The following is a 21,638-nucleotide window of genomic DNA, read 5'->3' as shown; positions in this document are numbered from 1 at the left end:
GCTGGATGGAGGGCAACTTCAACCTGAAAAACAAACACATTTCCCACACACACGCCTAGGTTGTAAAACGCAGTTAACACAACAGTTGTTTGGCACAAAATATTTACACAACCATTGTGTCAAATGCTTTGTTTATCAGTTTTACAATCTGAGTGTGTATGGTGGCCATTAAGGGAAAAAAGACACTGAGTATTCAAGCTGTAATTTCAATACGATTGAGATTTGTAAAGTCATATATTGGTTGGTGGTGACATATGACTTACTTTTCTTTTAGCCCCTTGGAGCATAGGGCTTCAATAGCATTGAGTAAGGCTTCAGCCCACAGGGTCCTGGAGACACGTGATGCATGCTGCCCCACCACGACAGCCAGCCTGGTCTCATAGACTAGACGTAACATAATAAATGTAAATCCGGGACGCTCCATTTAGTATTATATGTTATGTTTGGGATGGTTACATAAGACAGATGGTAACTTATGGCCAAAACAAAAGAAGGGTGGTTGGTCGGGGTAGATAGGTGGGCATATAATGCGAACTTCTAGCAACCTAAAGGTTGTGAGTTCAAATCTCATCAAGGACAACTTTAACATTTTAGCTAATTAGCAACTTTTCAACTACTTACTACTATTTAGCTACTTTGCAACTACTTAGCATGCTAGCTAACCCTAACCTTAACCATTCTAGCTAACCCTAATGTTAACCATTTTTGCTAACCTTAACCCTTCAACCTAACTCCTAAACTTAACCCTAGTCTAACTAGCTAAAATTCGGGACATATCATACGTTTTTCAAATTCATAACATATTGTACATTCATTTGGCAAATTCGGAAACATATTGTATGTTTTGCAAGTTCGTAACATATAATACGAATTGTAATTCGTAACATATCATACGAAATGGGTGATGGACATTCACAAAAAATACATACCATACCAACTTAACATATCATACTAAATGATGTCTCGGATTTACTTAGAGAATTATACAAAATGCTCTGAGACCAGGTTGCGACACTGTACAGTCAGACCCAAAAGTATTGGCAGCCTTGAGAAAGATGGTTCAACGGCGTCATGAACTTTACCCAGCACAGGACATTTTTGCCAAAAACCTGGTTGCCTCCGTCAGGAGGCTGACTCTTGGCCGCAAGTGGATCTTCCAGCAACAAAATAACCCCAAGCATACATCAAAATATCGAAAGGTATTGAAAACAGGGGTGCCTTGTTAGACAAAATATTTTTCTCTAAGTAATTGTATTAATATAAAATAATAGAATTTCCGCATATTTTTGAGCATACAACATTAGCTCAGTATTTGCATAATTTAATTTACACAGTATTTTTTGCTCATCTTTATCAAGGGTGTTTTTTTGTGATTTCTGCGGCCAAAAATGCTTGATTTTGCGGCAGCTTTCTGAAATTCTACAATACATTTTGCGATGTTTTTTTCTCACGTTAATTTCCTATAAAGCAATAAATAAAGTAATGTGTGCTCAGTTTTAGGATGGTTTTAAGCAGAATACATAATACAAAAACAATTTGAATCATCTAGTGCTCAATTCTGTTTATTTTCCTGAACAAACAGCTCTGTCATAATCCACTCACACATTCACTCACATACACCACTCCTCTCCATCAGGTTTGGGGCTTGATATCAACACAAGATGCACCTCCCATTCCTGCTCTCTCTCTCTCTCTCTCTCTCTCTCTCTCTCTCTCTCTCTCTCTCTCTCTCTCTCTCTCTCTCTCTTTCCTCTTAAAAAAAATAGATTCAAAGCTGATCAATCACTTTCAATTTGAGGATCGATATTTCTTTTTTAAAAGTTGTCTAAAAAATGATTGAGATTGTGATTTTTTTTCTGAAAGGGTCGTAAGGGAGATAAAGAACAGAACAGGTAAAAATAGACTTGTGGTTGATTATTATTCCATTTCTTCCATAAAAAAATCCAAAAAGATTGTGGAAATTGTTTTGCACGATCGTTAGATGTTATTTTAGTTGGCAAATTATATTGATTTCTGTTCATTGTATTGGTCAAAATTGAGGGCTCTAGCATAATATGCCCTGATTGGTTGATTTTGCATTGAATTATGAGATCGCAGAATCCTGGAGGGACTGATTAATAGGCTAGGTTGTAGCAACCTGATGTAGCAAGCTGATGGGTATAGGGGAAATTTGAGTATCATGTAATAGCCTAAATCTATCGATGTTACATTGAGCTGGGTGAATGGAATATGCATGGCAGTCATCCAATATGCTTTAATAGAAATACAAATAACGCTTATAAAAAATGTAAAAATCTTAAACGGCACCGACCGCAACTGAGTGGAACCGCCAACCGGATGCTTCACATTTATACATCCAGTGAAATATCTGGCTCATTGTTCTGTTTGTGGTAGCTATATATCTAACTATCTCTCTGTACCCATTTCTGATGATCCATTGATCTCATCTATGATGTCTTGATGGCTGGTGTCGGCAGCTACATGCACATATTTATTTTACAAATTGTTAGGACCAATGAGAGTAGAGCTACTGAATTCGGACATCATATACACATGTCAATATATGGCATTGCGTTGGCAGCCATATTGGACTTTATGTCCATTCCTGGAACCGGGACCACATTCCTCACCAGCGCGGCAGTATCCTACTCGAGGGTATTCTTTCAAAGTGTATGTCAGATACTGAGTGTTGATAAATAATCATTAGAAATAATATATTTTCCTCTTTTCTACTGTATGTATGTTATTCATAATTCATTAATGAATTATGTGGTTGCTAGCTACATTCATAAAAACATTGAAATAAAAAAATGTCAACATATTTTCGCGGACCACCTGCAGTACCTCTAGGGGTCCTCGGACCCCAGGTTGAATACCCTTGCTCTATAGTATTGGCTGGCTGAAACCAATCACAGTATATGAAGGCTGAAACTAGTCTACCCTGCTGCCGTTAGGTGTTTCCGCATGTTCATTGAGGAGTTGTTGAATCTTGTCCATAAAGGATATTGCACATATCACTTCCTTCTTTTTCATCCTCTATTCTAGCTGCCACCCGGAACATATTGTACAGTTGCACAGATACAACATCGGCTGCGATTAGTTTTTATTAACTTGCGAAAACATACTGTTTCAAGCCTCTGCCAAGCATTTTATTGCATATTGTTCAGAACGAAAGAAAGCACAGGACACCAGCGGGAATTATAGATACATTATGGCGACATCAAAGGATTGTTTTCAAAGTAAGTGTACGCCGCCCCATAACAATTTGATTTTCATGTAAATGTTGGCTACTTTGTGAAATCCATAGACATTAAAACCAGGTGCAACAGCCTAGAAAAACTGTAAACCGCAATATGGTTTACCTTATAGTGAAAAATGTATTTGCATGCTTGTTTTCGCATGCCTGTGCGTCTGTGTCTACTTTGTGCTCCAATATGTGTGTGCCGGATTTGCGTTGATGCGCGTGCATGTGCTTGCGTCACCTAACAATGTCCCTCTGTTTCTCAACGTTCCTTTTTTCAAACTGCTGTTTTCTCTCGACAGCTATCCACACGATGCACAAGGAAGCACTGCTGGCCCATAGAAAGCAGAAGTCAGAGGACACATCAACCCTTCTTGGAGGCCAGTTGCCAAATAAAGTTGTGCATGATAATAATTACATTCCGCTCATGACTACTGGTCCTGATGTGTCAGAAAAACAGATGCAAGAGAAACCACAGTCATTTCAACATGCCATTCTAATTGCATTGCCTGAAGATAGACACCAGCCAAAACCTGTTATAGTGGTTGGTCCAGCTGGAGTTGGCAGATCCACTGCCCTGGAGAAGCTAATAGTGGACTGGGCCACTGGCAAACATCTCCAGCACTTTTCCTGTGTCTTCCATTTCACGTTCAGAGATCTGAATGCCCATAAGGGGGTGCTGTCTCTGCAGGCATTGCTGCTTCAGTGCTACAGTCACCTTTCCCCTGAGTCCCTGGCTCTAGTCCTGCAGAATCCAAAGTCTCTGCTGTTTCTGTTTGATGGGCTGGATCAGTACCAGCACAGCCTGGAACCCCCCACATCCCTCACCCTCTGCTCGGACCCTCAGCAGCCAGCCTCAGTCTCTATTTTAGTGGCCAGCCTGGTGCATGGATCTCTGCTGAAAGGGGCAGCCATACTGCTGACCTCAAGGCCTACCGCAGCCAGTCTTGAGTCTCTAGACGGCTACCGTGTGGAGCTGTTGGGGTTTCTGAAACCCCAGAGGAAGGCCTATTGTGAAAGGTTCTTCTCTGATCCAATTGTAGCCAGTAAAGCGTTTGAGAACATAGAAAGGACAATGGGGTTCTATGATTTCTGCACCTCTCCTAGATTCTGCTGGACGACTTGTTCCATTTACAAGTCTCTAATGGAGGCTGGAGAGATTCTTCCTGAGACACTAACCCAGCTGTTTGTTTATATCACCGTCCACCTTATTCGGGCACTGTCATTGGACACGACCAATGCCAGAGACCTGGTGACCTCCCTGGGTAGAATGGCTTCCCATTGCTGTCTTGGCCCGGATTCAAACTGCTCCAAAGAAGAAATGGCCTCCACTGATGTACAACAGTTCCTAACAACTCCAACATCACTGAAAGATTTCCTGCACGTTGATGGTGACCTGGAATCGGACAACTGCATTTTCTCCTTCCACACCCAGAAGATCCAAGAGTTTTTCTTGGCTGCATCCTTCTACTTAGACGAGTCAGAAGCAGTGAGTGTGGAAGAGATGTTAGAGAACCATGAGGGTTGTGTAGAGTTTCTCGACCTTTACCTGGCAGGGCTTTGTGAGCCCTCTCAGAGGAAGCCTCTGGAATCTGAACTGGGAGAGTTCAACACTGACCACATCATGGACTTCAGCAGCTGGTTTAAAAGCACCTCTCGGAAGGCACTGGAGAGCTATCACACAGACAGACACCTCCGTTACTTTCATCTGCTCCATCAACGTCAGAATGAGAAGCTGGTGAAGGAGATCATCATTCCGTCTGCCCGTGGCATCAGCTATGGAGTTCTGGGTGTACATGACTGTGTGTCTCTCAGCTACATAGTGACATGTCTGGGGGAATGGGATCAGCTGAATCTGTACAGCAGCAAGGATTTAACTGAGGAAAAAGCCAACCTTTTGGTTCCTGCCATACGTCTCTCTCATAAAATAATGTGAGTAATTGAGGAAACAGAAAATCAATGTGATTTGTTGTCTAGTATTTTGCTGCTAGTAAGTGTGACCCAATTTAGTTTGGTAAATTATATGGTACAGTGGCAATCAATACCTCTCGTCTGCAACTAGAAAGTAAAACAGAAACCTAAAGCATGTTTTTCCAATCCTACCACTGTGGGACCACATACATACAAATTATGTATCTACTGTAACGACCCTGGTTTATAAGTGTGGATCGCAATACTACTATTCTACAGCTATACATATTACTGCCTGGTATGGCAACAGCTTGGCCTCCGACCGCAAGGCACTACAGAGGGTAGTGCGTACGGCCCAGTACATCACTGGGGCCAAACTTCCCGCCTTCCAGGACCTCTACACCAGGTGATGTCAGAGGAAGGCCCTAAAAATTGTCAAAGACTCCAACCACCCTAGTCATAGACTGCTCTCTCTGCTACCACACGGCATGCGTTACCGGAGTGCTAAGTCTAGGTCCAAAAGACTTCTTAACAGCTTCTACCCCCAAGCCATAAGACTCCTGAACAGCTAATCAAATGGCTACCCAAACTATTCGCACCCCCCCCCCCCCCCCCCTCTCTTTTACGCTACTGCTACTCTGTTTATTATCAATGAATAGTCACTTTAACTCTACCTACATGTACATATTACCTCAATTACCTTGATTAACCAGTGCCCCCACACATTGACTCTGTACCGGTACCCCCTGTATATAGCCTCGCTATTGTTATTTTACTACTGCTCTAATTATTTGTTACTTTTATTTTACTTTTTTTTACTTACTGCATTGTTGGGCTTATATTAAGGGCTTGTAAGTAAGCATTTCACTGTAAGGTCGACTACACCTGTTGTAGTTCATATTAAACGTTCATATTACTTTAATCATATTACTTTTTCATATTACATCATTACTTTAAGACGTGAAGGTCAGTCAATTTGTACATTTCAAGAACTTTGAAAGTTTCTTCAAGTGCAGTTGCAAAAACCATCAAGCTCTATGATGAAACTGTCTCTCATGAGGACCGCCACAGGAAAGGAAGACCCAGAGTTACCTCTGCTGCAGAGGATACGTTCATTAGAGTTAACTGTCTCTCATGAGGACCGCCACAGGAAAGGGAGGCCCAGGGTTACCTCTGCTGCAGAGGATACTTTCATTAGAGTTAACTACACCTCAGATTGCAGCCTAAATAAATGCATCACGGAGTTCAAGTAACAGACACATCTCAACATCAACTGTTCAGAGGAGACTGCATGAATAAAATCAAATGTTATTTGTCACATGCGCCAAATACAACAGGTGTAGATCTTACAGTGAAATTCTTACTTACAAGCCCTTAACCAATGATGCAGTTCTAAGAAAATACCTAAAAAATACAAATTAAGAAAAAAGTAAGCGATTAAAAAAACAAATCATTAAGAGCAGCAGTGAATAACAATAGCAGGGCTCAATACAGGGGGTACCGGTACAGAGTCAATGTGCGGGGGGCACTGGTGTCGAGGTAATTGAGATAATTATGTACATGCAGGTAGGGTTGTTTAAAGTGGCTATGCATAGATAATAACAGAGAGTAGTAGCAGCGTGGGGGGGGGGTGCAAATAGTCTGGGTAGCCATTTGATTAGTTGTTCAGGAGTCTTATGGCTTGGGGGTAAAAGCTGTTGAGAAGCCTCTTGGACTTAGACTTGGCACAGGAAGCTTGTCCCCGGTGATGTACTGGGCCATACGCACTACCCTCTGTAGTACCTTGCGGTCAGAGGCCGAGCAGTTGCCATACCAGGCAGTGATGCAACCTGTCAGGATGCTCTCGATGGTGCAGCTGTAAAATCTTTTGAAGATCTGAGGACCAATGCCAACTCTTTTCAGTCTCCTGAGGGGAAATAGGTTTTGAATCAGACCTTTATGGTCGAATTGCTGCAAAGAAACCACAACCGGCTGTGATTGGGAGTCCCATAGGGCGGCGCACAATTGGCCCAACGTCATCCGGGGTAGGCCGTCATTGTAAATAAGAATTTGTTCTTAACTGACTTCCCTAGTTAAATAAAGGTTAAACAAATAAAACATGTGACAATTAAAATATGATTTGATTTTCTGTCGCGAACAAATTATCTGTAATTACTGTTCCTTTTCAGATAGTGGAAAGAGACATATTACAGTATGATTTAATGTAGGTTACATTGTATAAATTCATTCCAAAACATTTACGTAACAAAAATGTTACATTTTGTACAATTTTAACAGTTCTTTAAAGGGGAAATTTGCAGTTGCTACATTTATTTTAGGACTTATAAGTTAATGATATATACCCGTTGATTCTTGGAAGAATATAAATGTCTCATGATTTTAGTACAAAATTCTTACCCCATCAGAACCCCAAATATAAGCTTATTTTACTCCCATGTTTGGAAACAACAATTGGAAACAAACACTAGCCTCAACATGGTTAAAACTATAATTTTGATATCGTGGATGGTCAGTCCTTGTATCCATAGCCTTGTCTATGAATTTGAGTGGTTACATTTCTCCAGCTCCATTACTCAGCTTTTTCCCAACACTGGTGGGGTGGCTGCTTTGTTATTGTTTCAACTGCAGATGTTCCTTTTAAAACATCACCAGAGCTGCACACACACGCACATCTTTTCATCTGTTTTGTCCACAGCCTGGCTCAGAGCTCTCTTAGTGCTGGGGCTCTCGCTCATCTGGCCTCGGCCCTCAGCCAGGGAAGGACCACAGAGCTGGATATGTCCTACAACCCCATGGGTGACACAGGCTTCAAAGTTCTTTGCACAGGACTTGGGGACTGCAACATACAAACATTAAAGTGAGTTCCATCTTACTTCACAGAATATGACATTTACAGTGTCTGCATCATGCCATTCAAATGTAATGCACAATCTAATATTGATGTCGGTGTTACAGTAAATTACGATTTCAAAAGATTCTCAACTTCAGTAGGTTATTGAAGATGAGGTCCCATACTACTCATACACGGAATATAAAGCATTTAAAACATATGACACCATAAACTTAATTATAACACTATTATAATTTCCTTATAACAGGGTTATATTGGCATTTGGCGCATGCTATTGAATTACATAATAGTAAAGTCACTTGGTCTGTTTGTTGTATCTAAATGGATGATGATTGGTTTCTGTAGACTTCCAGTGTGCGGGTTAACAGAGGCTTGCTGTGGGGACCTGGTGGCAGTCCTGACGTCAGAGAAATCACAGCTCCGCGTGTTGGAGCTGAGGGGGAATACTTTCCATGACCAGGGGCTCAGGAAGCTGAGCCATGCACTGGGAAGCCCTCACTGCAAACTGCAGGAGCTTCAGTACGTACTCTAGCAAAGATATTGTATTGGTATCATTTTGGAAGAAGAATACATCTATGATTGACAGTTCAAATATCATTATTAGCCTGTAATTAGTTGACTTTGTGAAGGTTACCGAGGTGTGAGTTGACGGGGGGGTCCATGGAGGCCTTGTCAACTGCACTGTGCGTTGGCCAATCAGAGCTGAGAATACTGAACCTGGCACAGAACTGCCTCACCGACCAGGGGGTGGATTGGCTGGCCAAGGCACTCCAATATCCCTGCTGCCAACTGCAAAGCCTGATGTAAGGACCAGATAGATAACGGATGCTGTTATTATAGTTATAATATCTCACTCAAGTCTCTAGGACAAATAAAAAACAACACATTGCTCAGATATGGAGATGTGTGATATGACATGTAGTATCTCTCCTGATTCCCTCTCTGCTCTATCCCTTGCCAGATTGTTTGATAATGAGTTGACAGCTGCGTGTTGTGCTGGTGTGGCTGAGGCCTTGCAGTCAGAAGGCTGTAGGCTGACTGAGCTGGATCTGTCTGTGAATGCGTTGGGCCAGGAGGGGGCACTGCAGCTGTGTAAGGCCCTCAACAAGCCTGGACACCCACTGGAGAAACTGCGGTACTACAGTCCACAGAATACTTATGTATTGTGTATTATCTGTTGTAGTCTGGGGACCCCCTTCGAAACGAGACGATTCATGCCTTTGTATCAGTACCAATTAGGGTTTTCTGTTGCAGCTTGGTCCGCTGTGAGTTGACTCCCCTGGTCTTCAAGGAGTTGGGCATTTTGCTGAGCAGTGGGACCTCTGGACTGAGAACACTGTCTGTGGGCCTGAACAAAATAGGAGACGAAGGAGCCAAACACCTCTGGGTCGCACTGGAAGACAAACGGTGCAGTCTGGAGCACCTGGAGTAAGTGAACAGACAGTGTGTGTCGCCAGACCGGTTTTGCTTTGCTGCGGATCAGTGTAACACTTGAATCCTCATATGTCACATCAAAGATTTAGAGGTATATACCAAGGCTTAAGTCCTTGGCAAAACTTAGATAATGGTGTGTGTGTTACAGTGTTGAGATGATCCAGCTGACGGATGCCTGTGTTGGAGACCTGAGTGTGGCGGTGAGGGCCAGTGGCTCCCTGAAGAGCCTGGTCCTGAAGAACAACCATCTGACTGACACCTCAGTCCCAGCCCTGGTCCAAGTCATGCAGGATAGTCGCACCATGCAGGAGATGAAGTGAGTGAGCCAAGTAGTGGTGGACTCCACTGATACATAGTAGTATTGATGGTTCTCTATACAATAGTATTCATGTTTTAGTGTTCAGTGCGATTTATATTTTGATAGGACCACAGAGGCTAGTGGGTGGAGCTTTAGGACAGGCTCATTGTAATGGCTGGAATAAATGTTAGTCAAACATGTGGTTTCCATATGTTTGCTGTGTTCGATACGTTCCAAAGAAATCCATTCCAGCCATTACAATGAGCCCGACCTCCTATAGCTCCTTTCACAACCTCAACGCAAAAGACACGTTGTTTCGTAATCCCTACTGCTGTTGTGAAATTTGTGCTATCACAATTTGTCATGTGAAAAGTGTAAGGGTTCTTCTGACATTTGCCTTCGTCTCTTTCAGTCTGCAGTATAACGACTTCAGTGAAGACATGTTTGAGATGATGGACCAGTGTGCAAAAATCAAATACTAAACAAAAATGACCTTTGAAAAATGTCACCACCAAAAAACTTGACTAATTTAGCCTGAGAAGGCTAAATAAAAACCAATCCATTGACAGTATTTGTTTGATCCCTCCATTCTTTCTTCAAACAGCCATGGGCTGAACGGTGTCTGATAGTGAACACATTCATGAGGTTACTTGAGTGCCATTGCTAAAGTTTTGGTTGTCAAAAGATGTTAACTAATGATTTGGTTCAAATAAAGGTTTTTAATGAGAAAAATACAGATCATTTCTACTTTATTTTTTCCCCTCGGATGAGGGGAGGCAGCATATTCAGTAAGGCACACAATCTCTTACAACCATTAAAATATCACCGGTTTCATCTATAAAGCTCTCTCCAAGTAAAAAAAGTGAGTTATCAAAACGACATTGTAGAAATGAAGAAGCAGTATTTGACCGGTAAAACTTAATGAAAACTTTCCTCTCCTATTTCTACTATAAGCAAAGGCAAAGTTGTAAACTTCATACAAAGAAACACACAGTGATAAATAGGAGGTCCTCAAGGCAGCAAACATTGTCAATTTTATCATCGTCTTCACAGCCCACACCAGTCCTGAGAGGGTTTGTTTTTCTGAAAGTGAAAGAAGAGTTGAAGTTCAGTTAAACAGAGCTGGGACCCATTTAAGTGGCACACAGCAGAGGGGATCCATTTCAGAGACCTCCGTGTCCAGTTTATAATCACCTCTCCCTGTGTTCAGTGGTCTTTTGTTCCACCTTTGGCGAAGCCATTGGTCCCGTTCTCTTTTTTTGGTGATTGCTCGCTACCGTTGGGATGTGACTTGTTCCTGCTCTTGACATTGGTGTCCGTCTCCTCTTCTGAGCTGCTCTCGATGTCACTGCGGTCATCCTTCGCCACCTTTTAAAAAGGGACAGAGTTTGTGCTCAGTAACAATGAATAAATAGTCTGCAAAGGAATCATACAAAAAAATCTGATCTACGTATTACTGTTTTTCCTCCCTAAACCTAAACAGGTGGTCTGTGTAAAAGGACAAATGTTTCGATATTGGCAATGTTTATTTTTTAGGTCTACAACGTGAGCATATTATACAAACTATCACTGTTGCTACCATAGGTTCACTATTATTCAGACAGAGTAAAGTTAAACACACCTTGCCCTTGAATATGGCTTTGATGGCGATTCTAGCGATGAGGTAGAACCAGAAGACATGAAGAGACTGCAGGACCAGAAGCAGGCCGTTCAACAGCCACCAGGACCTGTACGGACCGACAATCTCCCAGCTCTCCACCAGCACACTGTATATTATCCTTCAACAAACACAACCAAGCACACGCGTTACCAGGGCACCGTCACAAGGAGACGCCAAAGAGCCAAATCCTTTTATAGAAATCAAATTAATTATACATCTATCCTATAGTGCTGAGGACAGAATGGCTGGAGTTAGATAACGCAGCTCTGTGCCTTGTTGCATAATTCAATATGTACCCCCCTTACCAAAAGGGATAGATGACAAGTCGCGTGATGAAGAAGACGATGCTGAATACTACAAAGCCGGTGTCACAAATCCGCTGGTACTTTGCATAATTGGCCAACTTGGCCAACTTGGGGGGGAAGGAAATGAATAGACACATGAGTACAGATAGCAAACATGTTTAATTCTCCTTCAATGACACCTCTCGCTGTACCTTGGTAAACAGACATGTTAAACAGTCAGATTCCAGTTAAACAGGTATTAACTAAGTGCAGCAGTAGTGCACACAGCTGTTCAAACACAGAATAAACACACACCAGGGTGAAACCCTGTACTCTCACACCCACAACCCATAAATAATATTTCAGTTGTGTGTGGAACCACCTCAGCCCGTAAAAAGACAGCTCTACACATACAGTATAGCATAGGCCAAAGCCTAATATTTAGAAAAGTAAATACCTTTTTGAATATTGTTCTAATTCTAGACATTCAGTTACATAGCATTGTTTAAATATTCCCCATGCAATGTTAATGGGGAGCTAACATGGCTGCCACAGAATGTTGAAGTGTCATGTAAGTACATCATAATGCAGAATCCGCATTGCCCAACTCTCTAAATACCTGGCTCTGGTATAGGCACTTGACATTTTATCTACCTCCAGCACGATGTCGGAGGCATCATGGACACACATGACCATAGTGCCTATTCGCAGCATGTTGTTACAGTAGGAGAAGGTGATGAGAGTTATGGTGGCCAGGTGATGGACAAACATGATGAGGAAATCCTGTCAGAGGACAAAGGTAAACAAAGAAATAGAGGGATAGATAGAGGTAGACAAGGGGGGAGAGAGGGGGAGGGGAAAATATTTACACACATGCCATTTCATTCCAATAAAACGCATAGAATTAGTGAGTGAGTGGAACCAAGGTCACAACAACCTGGTCTATTAAACCATCCCAACAAGTTCATTGACCTGACAATGTCGTCACCAGCTTTTGAAAAGGCTGCATCTGCTTGGCAATGAGAATTCTTCCACATCATGATTAATGATCTCCTAGAAACTTCACCAGATACTTTTAGTTATATATTAAACTAGATCGCATGTACTGAGTATATTTTCTTAACTTGAAACGGCTTACGATTTTGCAATGTGTTGGTCTTCATTGCTCCTGCTTATTAAGGATCTTTGCATTTGTAATGATGTACAAAGATGCTAGGGTCAAACATAAGAGTATTGGAAAACTTTACAACATGCAAAACTTGCTAAGTGATACAAATAAAAAAATCTTCCTTTCCCCTTGACCCACTACCAGAGAACAGCACAGTGCTAATGTAATTCTACCTCTTCCAGCAGCACCCATGTGACAATGGATTAGGTCTACTCTCAGTAGGATTGGACTCTGGGCTAGTGCTTCATACATAAACTCCTGTCCCAAACTATGCCTCTATAGAAACTCACTGCTGCGTCTAACCTGTTCATCAGAGTTCACACAGTATCGTAGGCCTTCTAATACAAAACAATAATTACCTTGCTAACCTAGAGTGAGAGGAAAGTGTCTCTGAAATGAAGTAACAAAAACAGGACATACTGGTAACAATTCTTGCTAAACGAACAAAGACTTTCCAGAAAATCAAGTGGATTTAAATGGCTTGCATACCAGCTACAATAGATTGGCCAATTAGCATGAATGAAAGCCACTGACTGAAGTGGTGGTAGGATTAGTGTTTTTGAGAGAGGGGAGCACAATAGCTGCAGTTTCAATGTCCACCTACCCCACTACAAGTCCACCCACCGTGCCCCTCCAAACCAGTCACCTGGCTCACCTTCCTTTTGATGTCTGTAAACTGGGAGAACATGAGGGACCAGTAGAAGGCCAGCTCGGCTACATAGTAGTTGTACTGGCCAGGACTCAGCGTCTGTGGAAGCAAGGAAGAACAATAATACCTTAGTATCCTTAGCAAAAGTGGGCCATATTGAGAACATGAACAACCCCTAGGGTTAGGAATTGAATCTTCATCTGTTGACTATTTAGATTAATGATCATGGTATATAGGTACTTGGTATGTAGATCCTTCACCTGAAATGGGTAGTTGTACCAGCATTGCCGTGTGTCCCACATCCAAGGAGACTAGAGGAGGACATGCACATGTCAAAGGTAATCAAAGAGGATAACAATGCTTATCAATAGGACTTCCTCTTGAAAGCGATCTGCATAGTCAGCATGTTATTCTTATTGTTACTTTCTTTCCTATAGTAACAACCATTTTAAAAGGGCTCCTTTCAATTTAAAGTGTGTTTGAATTATATTCAAGTTGTTTAGTTTAGTAGAAGTCAATTCAACTCACCACCCACAGATAGCGAATTGCATAGGTAAATATACCGGTATAAAATGTCAACCTCCACCTATGATGCAAAACAAACAGCAAAGGAAACATAAAGAAAAGAAACAGAACAGAACAGCAATGCTGAAGCTAGTGCATCTAGATTGATTAAGACTTTTCAGAACCTACATGCTCTCGCAGAACTTTGTGAGTGTACTGGGCTTGTCCTGGTTCCTCCGGAGTCGGAACCATCTCTGGACTTTCCGCACATCCCAGTCCAGCTGCTTAGAGAGCCCCTCGACCCGCCGCGATTCTGGACTCTGAGGAAAAGGCACAGGAGACACAGAGACACTGCTTTAGAGTCAAAAACACTACATTGCTGTCCTACTAAACAAGTCTAAGGAAAGTTGGCTACAGACAAAACAGACTGGCATCTAACAGATCTAATTGGCTTTGGACAGTAACCAACAAATTCTGATCACACTTTCCCGAGTAGCAAGTAAAAATCAAGTTCACCAGCGTGGAATACATCTACGATAGGTTGGATTTTTATCATTTCCACTTATTTATTTTTTTACTTCCACTAATCCACTTGCATTTACAGAATATCCCGTTCATTTACATGTGGTGAATTGCTTTTACATCGTGAGCAATAACATAAGAAACATTTCAGGTCACAATGCTGCATTTGCCCACCCAGCAGCAGTGTATGAGACCAATGCTTTAAGTACCATTGTGGATGTAAACACCCTCTCCAGGACAGCGTTGGGCTGGGCTCGTCGGCTCTCTCCAGCCTGAATCTGAAGTATGTTGGCACAGGGCTTGGCTACTAGCCTAAACACACACAGCACCAGAGAGAGAGAGAGCAATATTAAACATGGACACAGGGTTGGCTCTATAGTACCAACAGTTCTCCAGAAACCTCAGCAAAGAAGATCATGGCTTTCACCAGGGGCCTATTCCACAAACAGACACGGCGCCTTCACAGTTTACCCACAAATGTATTTTATGTGCAATGGGTGTGTGTGTAAGAGAAAAGCAGTTAGAATGAGAAAGGGATGTGGAGGAAAACACAGTCAGAGGGAGAGTATGAGGAGGAATGTAGCACTAACTCTAAACAGAGGAGGCTGATGAGCTGTCATGTGAGAGGGCGGTGGGTCAGGAGGAGAAAGCTCCTAGCTGAGAGTGAGACAGACACTAACCAGCAAACTGAGGTCTATCACAAGACCTCCCCGACCTCAGTGTACTGCCTCTTTGACCCATTCAAACAACATTCACTTCCTTCCTATCACACAATCCAATGTACTACCTAGGCCTAAACATTTGCCCAGCTAACATTTCAGAAAGCATCTGTTCAGGAGAGGCCTTGCTATGCAGAGAATTCAAATTACCTATTTGGATAAGCAGACAGCCAGCATCCAATTCTACTGCGGTACACAGAAGAGAACACCAGTAGTGCATATCAACAATAATCTTGTTTTTCCCAATCCTTCACCCTCATTTACAATAATGTGAAATCATATGGATAATTAATAGAAAGCAGATGGGGCAGTAGGTAGCCTAGTGGTTAGAGCTTTGGGCCAGTAACCAAAAGGTTGCTAGATTGAATCCCCCAGCTGACAAGGTAAACATCTATCTTTCTGCCCCTGAACAAGGCAGTTAACCCACTGTTCTTATGAATTTGTAATTAACTCACTTGCCTAGTTAAATCAAGGTTAAATAAAATACAAATATGGATAGACACATCGACTGTTGACTTTTACCAGTTACGTTGCTTATTTCACATCAAAACAGTCAAAAGAGACACAAAGATAAGGACTTTGAAAGAAAAGGACACAGAAAGAAGAGACATTTTAGACGTTAGAGATGCACACAATATAATCCAATGGCCATGTCACTTGCAGCAGTCAATTTGCGTGAACTTCGTCCCTCTACAAAGATTAGCATCAGTGCAGTTGACCAAATTACTCGCGAGATTGTATTTATTGGTTACAGAGATTACTCAAAGCCTGGTTACTAAGTGACTGTATGGCGTTTAATATAACACAGGTCAATGAAGCCAGAAGGGTAACTGTTTCTCTCACACCAGTGGCACAATTTTTTTCCCCTAAATTAGGCTACCCTTCAGGTTAAACAAGACACCTATGATCCAAACGTATACTCAATGGCTATTCGTAGCCTACTTTTGGCCTACACACAGTAGCATACTAAAAGTATTATCCACAATAGTGTTTGTGTCAATAGTCTAAATTATATAGACTAGAGTAGTGTTGGGGACCTATCATCAGAAAACAATGCCTCCTTATAGGCCTATCATGGCCCAAGGGCAGTTCGCTAATTAGTTCCTCTGACTGGCACTTACTAAACGCGCGCACACAAACACACACACACACACACACACACACACACACACACACACACAATCAGTTTAGCCAAGGACTTGGCCTTGGTTTATACCGCTAAATCTTTGAGACATATCAAATGCGGAATACGAATATATAAGTCAATACACGTTACTTTGTTACATAGCCTACCTCTCAAATAACACCCTGACAGCCAACACGCCAAAAGCAAGCGGTAAGCATGAGAGTAGCTGGTCAGCTCTGGGGTACTCCTCTCCTGGTGGTGGGTGCTCGAGTTCCGCCCAAGTAACATTCGGTGGAAGCCAGAAACTCTCACTCCAAAACCAAGCTGAGAGCGAATTCATTTTGTGGTGATTCCGGTCCTTCTCAGAACAAAAAAAAAACAATATGTTGTGTGTAGCTGTGCGAGGGAGAATCCACCTGTTTCAGGCACTACTTTGGTAGACTTCCCATAAGTGTGTGGAGCTAGAGAGTCTGCTACTCCTGGATAAGTTGAGGAAGTAGGCTAGGTGCGCGGTGTCACCTCCTTCTTCCCCAGCACCATCAGCTCACTGGCATTTTTGGAAACTCTCATTCCCATGAGACCGCGTAGTCACGACGATACATTACAGGTAACGCCCATAACTGGCAACGCCCACGATGTGTCAGAGTTTCGAGCATCCCTTTGTGTGTCATGAATTGCATAATAACTAGCTTACGCAAAACTAAAAACAATAATGTTAGCAATAATAAACTATTTAAAAATACAAAATATGGAGAGAGGCTGTATAACTTTGGGTGTTTTCAAATATAGTCCACAACAAAATAACCGATCTCAGTCCCCTTTAAAGAGAACTCGGGTAAAAAGAACAATAACTCAGTTATCTTTGTACTCACACTGCATTTGCCTTTGAATAAGGACTCAACTCTTGCCAGTTCACTTCACATATTTGTGGTCCCAGTCCTATTTGCATTCACATTGCTATGTTTAGAAAGGAACCAATATATTTGTCCAACATTCACTCGATGCAATCAAGGTTTTTACAAAGTAAAGGACAAGCCATTCCATCAGAACGTGTAATCGGAAAGCTAGATACTGTACCTACTTATATTTGGAAGTTAATAGATTGCATTTAGTTAAAATATGTGATAATTGTCATCAGAAGATACTATTAACATCTAAATATTATTTGTAAAAAAGTAAAATAGCAAAAGAACAACTGCAGATTAAATAATGCTGTAACTGAAAACTGAACACCTAATGTAGGCTTCTGTCCCTAGAATATAATTGACTTTGTACCCTATCTTGTGATTCTCACCAAATATGTTGTTGACTTCTCACAATATTCAAACCCCACAATCGAATAAACCGTTTTTGAAGCTCTCTTAGTCGATAGAAAACATATAGATTTTTTTTTATCTGACAATCACTAATCAACAGCACATTTCTTTTCGCGAACCTGCACATCGTCGTCTTCTGTCGTTTGTGGAACCAATGTTTTTTTTTCGTACCTTCATTTAAGTAGGCAAGTCAGTGAAGAACAAATTCTTATTTACAATGTCCTGCAGGGACGCGGGATGGGATTTAAAAAATATATACAGTTGAAGTCAGAAGTTTACATACACTTAGGTTGTCATTAAAACTCGTTTTTCAACTACTCCACAAATTTCTTGTTAACAAAATATAGTTTTGGCAAGTCGGTTAGCATATCTACTTTGTGCATGACACAAGTAATTTTCCAACAATTGTTTACAGATTATTTCACAATTCCAGTGGGTCAGAAGTTTACATACACTAAATTGACTGTGCCTTTAAACAGCTTGTAAAATTCCAGAAAATGATGTCATGGCTTTAGAAGCTTCTGATAGGCTAATTGACCTCATTTGAGTCAATTGGAGGTGTACCTGTGAATGTATTTCAAGGCCTACCTTCAAACTCAGTGCCTCTTTGCTTGACATCATGGGAAAATCAAAAGAAATCAGCCAAGACCTCAAGTCTGGTTCATCCTTGGGAGCAATTTCCAAACACCTGAAGGTACCACGTTCATCTGTACAAACAATAGCATGCAAGTATAAACACCATGGGACCACGCAGCCGTCATACCACTCAGGAAGGAGACGCGTTCTGTCTCCTAGAGATGAACGTACTTTGGTACGAAAAGTGCAAATCAATCCCAGAACAACAGCAAAGGACCTTGTGAAGACGCTGGAGGAAACAGGTACAAAAGTATCTAAATCCACAGTAAAACGAGTCCCATATCGACATAACCTGAAAGACCGCTCAGAAAGGAAGAAGCCACTGCTCCAAAACCGCCATAAAGAAAGACAGACTACGGTTTGCAACTGCACATAGGGACAAAGATCATACATTTTGGAGAAATGTCCTCTGGTCTGATGAAACAAAAATAGAACTGTTTGGCCATAATGACCATTATGTTTGGAGGAAAAAGGGGGATGCTTGCAAGCCGAAGAACACCATCCCAACCATGAAGCACGGGGGTGGCAGCATTATGTTGTGGGGGTGCTTTGCTGCAGGAGGGACTGGTGCACATTCACAAATTAGATGGCATCATGAGGTAGGAAAACCCAACTTATTGTGGGATGCTTGTGGAAGGCTACCCAAAACGTTTGACCCAAGTTAAACATTTAAAGGCAATGCTACCAAATACTAATTGAGTGTATGTAAACTTCTGACCCACTGGGAATGTGATGAAATAAATAAAAGCTGAAAGAAATCATTCTCTCTACTATTATTCTGACATTTCACATTCTTACAATAAAGTGGTGATCGTAACTGACCTAAGACAGGGAATTTTTACTAGGATTAAATGTCAGGAATTGTGAAAAACTGAGTTCAAATGCATTTGGCTAAGGTGTATGTAAACTTCCGACTTCAACTGTATGTAGAACAAAACACACATCACGACAAGAGAGACACCACAACACTACATAAAGAGAGACCTAAGACCACAACTTAGCATGGCAGCAACACGACAACACAACATGGTAGCTACACAACATGGCAGTAGCACAAAACATGGTACAAACTTTATTGGGCACAGACAACAGCACAAAAGCAAGAAGGTAGAGACAACAATACATCACACAAATCAGACACAACTGTCAGTAAGAGTGTCCATGATTGAGTCTTTGAATGAAGATGGAGATAATACGTTCCAGTTTTAGTTTAAAAAAAATTGCAGCTTGTTCCTGTCACTAGTTGCAGCACACTGAAAAGAGGAGCGACCCAGGGATGTGTGTGCCTTGGGGACCTTTAACTGAATGTGATTGGCAGAATGGGTGTTGTCTTTAGAAGATGAGGGCTGCAGTAGGTATCTCAGATAGGGACGCGTGAAGCCTAAGAGGGTTTTATAAATACGCATCAACCAGTTGGTCTTGCAACGGGTATACAGAGATGACCAGTTTACAGAGGAGTATAGAGTGCAGTGATGTGTCCTATAAGGAGCATTGGTGGCAAATTTGATGGCCGAATGGTAAAGAACAGCTAGCCGCTCGAGAGTGTTTTCTGGTCTGTAGAGTTTAAACCACTTTGTAAGGTTCAGCTCATGCTGTATGTCAGGATGGTCTAATGTAAATTTCATTAGTGAGTCTTTTTAAGAACTCTGGCCAAAGGGGGCATTCCGTCTTGCTGACACGAACTCTGAGTTCACTTGGGCATGGCTACTGACAGGGCACAAGTTTATATGAAAAGCAATTATCTCATTTAGAAGGCTACAATCACATTGTTACCTTCACAAAAGTATTTTCATATTTAATCACATATTTTATACAACATTTGATACATAGGATGTATACACTTTCAGAGTTACAGTTACTTTGTCATACCGCCCTTAGTGACATCACAAAATAATAAACCATATGACAGGATTATTCTTTAGATCCCAACAGACTGTTCTTACCATTCCTGTCTTATGAATATTGTTCCAAAGTAAATTCTCTGGCCATTAGAATTTTAAGGCGGCAAAGGTCTTCTGTAGATAAATTAATTTCTTTCCCAATACTGCAGGGCAAGGAAGGAGAGTTTCTGCAAACTATTTATGACCGGCTGTTAAGTCATCAAACTGACCCAACTCCCCCCTCTCTCCTATCTGTCTGCCATGTGCCAAGATGATCTGGCACCTTTGATCCTCACCATGGAGAAAGAGTCAAACCATGCCACATCCGACGAGTGTCACAGCCGGTGTAGTAGGATACAATCTTAGTCATGTATTGATGCTTTGCCTGTTTGATGGTTCATCTGTGAGAGAGAGAAAAAGGGGGCAGTATGATGCTGGGCCTTCAGGCTAGGGTTCAGTGGAGATCGCTGGAATGGGGACACTAATAAAGGATGGTAGGCAGGCCTATATGAAATTGAGTTCTTTCTCTGTCTAATATTGATGCAGGCTTATACCTTATTGTCACTTGCTCGACTAGCACAGAAAAAAAGGGGTTTGGTAGTGGGTTAATTTATTTTTTTATTTATTTTTTATTTCACCTTTATTTAACCAGGTAGGCTAGTTGAGAACAAGTTCTCATTTGCAACTGCGACCTGGCCAAGATAAGGCATAGCAGTGTGAACAGACAACACAGAGTTACACATGGAGTAATTAACAAATCAATAATACAGTAGAAAAAAGGAGAGTCTATATACATTGTGTGCAAAAGACATGAGGAGGTAGGCGAATAATTACAATTTTGCAGATTACCACTGGAGTGATAAATGATCAGATGGTCATGTACAGGTAGAGATATTGGTGTGCAAAAGAGCAGAAAATAAAATAAATAAAAACAGTATGGGGATGAGGTAGGTAAAAATGGGTGGGCTATTTACCGATAGACTATGTACAGCTGCAGCGATCGGTTAGCTGCTCAGATAGCAGATGTTTGAAGTTGGTGAGGGAGATAAAAGTCTCCAACTTCAGCGATTTTTGCAATTCGTTCCAGTCACAGGCAGCAGAGAACTGGAACGAAAGGCGGCCAAATGAGGTGTTGGCTTTAGGGATGATCAGTGAGATAGATACACCTGCTGGAGCGCGTGTTAATGAAGATAATTAGATTGTTGAAGAAAGGTTAAAAAAAATAGGTTTTGTTTGGAATTCATGTATTCATTATTGAGAAGGGATTTTTTGAGATAACTTAGTCTTGAGTTTTTCTAGCGATAGTTCTACAAAATCTCATCATAAGACACTCTCAAACGGTTCAACTGGGAAATTAACTGAAGTGACCTTGTTCTTTTTCCTAGTTTTTTTGTTCATACTATTCAGAAGGTCTATGTATAGAGCTCTCTTGCTTTTCT

General features: G+C 41.5%; 2 protein-coding genes across 3 annotated transcripts; one reads left to right on the top strand and one right to left on the bottom strand.

Moving 5' to 3' along the window:
* The first annotated feature begins 1,589 nt into the window (after positions 1-1,589).
* si:ch73-233m11.2 (NACHT, LRR and PYD domains-containing protein 3) lies at positions 1,590-10,467 on the top strand. 2 transcript variants are annotated; one of them, XM_021566835.3, is made up of 10 exons: positions 1,590-1,892; positions 3,046-3,239; positions 3,544-5,173; positions 7,848-8,009; positions 8,349-8,522; positions 8,633-8,806; positions 8,965-9,138; positions 9,258-9,431; positions 9,586-9,753; positions 10,148-10,467. In XM_021566835.3, the coding sequence occupies exons 2-10, from the start codon at positions 3,212-3,214 to the stop codon at positions 10,215-10,217; spliced, it is 2,754 nt and encodes a 917-aa protein (XP_021422510.3). In that variant the 5' UTR covers positions 1,590-1,892; positions 3,046-3,211; the 3' UTR covers positions 10,218-10,467. The 2 variants fall into 2 exon arrangements, with proteins under 2 accessions (XP_021422510.3, XP_090059844.1); XM_090203718.1 differs by lacking the exon at positions 1,590-1,892 and having other exon boundaries at positions 2,130-3,239.
* Positions 10,435-17,830, bottom strand: LOC110492480 (ceramide synthase 5). Its single transcript, XM_021566836.3, has 11 exons — positions 16,535-17,830; positions 14,732-14,834; positions 14,190-14,320; positions 14,025-14,082; positions 13,757-13,807; positions 13,503-13,595; positions 12,334-12,462; positions 11,701-11,807; positions 11,357-11,513; positions 10,930-11,103; positions 10,435-10,818 (listed from the first exon to the last, which is right to left on the bottom strand). Exons 1-10 carry the CDS (start codon positions 16,705-16,707, stop codon positions 10,942-10,944), a joined length of 1,164 nt encoding a protein of 387 aa, XP_021422511.2. The 5' UTR covers positions 16,708-17,830; the 3' UTR covers positions 10,435-10,818; positions 10,930-10,941.
* Positions 17,831-21,638: the final 3,808 nt, after the last annotated feature.

The sequence above is a fragment of the Oncorhynchus mykiss genome, chromosome 16 (genome assembly GCF_057628025.1).
Source record: "Oncorhynchus mykiss isolate SJ-2025 chromosome 16, ASM5762802v1, whole genome shotgun sequence".
Taxonomy (NCBI): Eukaryota; Metazoa; Chordata; class Actinopteri; order Salmoniformes; family Salmonidae; genus Oncorhynchus; species Oncorhynchus mykiss.
The sequence above is the reverse complement of the archived record's forward strand: the minus strand, read 5'-3'. Positions and strand labels throughout refer to the sequence as shown.

Bases quoted from the DNA above. Each gene is read 5' to 3' on its own strand.
- si:ch73-233m11.2 (XM_021566835.3), top strand. From the start codon at position 3,212: ATGGCGACATCAAAGGATTGTTTTCAAA. The intron at 5,174-7,847 runs GTGAGTAATTGA...TTTTGTCCACAG, and splicing joins CGTCTCTCTCATAAAATAAT to CCTGGCTCAGAGCTCTCTTA. The intron at 8,807-8,964 runs GTAAGGACCAGA...ATCCCTTGCCAG, and splicing joins TGCCAACTGCAAAGCCTGAT to ATTGTTTGATAATGAGTTGA.
- LOC110492480 (XM_021566836.3), bottom strand. From the start codon at position 16,707: ATGAATTCGCTCTCAGCTTGGTTTTGGAGTGAGAGTTTCTGGCTTCCA. The intron at 14,083-14,189 runs GTAGGTTCTGAA...TTTGCATCATAG, and splicing joins ACAAAGTTCTGCGAGAGCAT to GTGGAGGTTGACATTTTATA. The intron at 11,104-11,356 runs GTGTGTTTAACT...CCTTTTTAAAAG, and splicing joins AAGCCATATTCAAGGGCAAG to GTGGCGAAGGATGACCGCAG.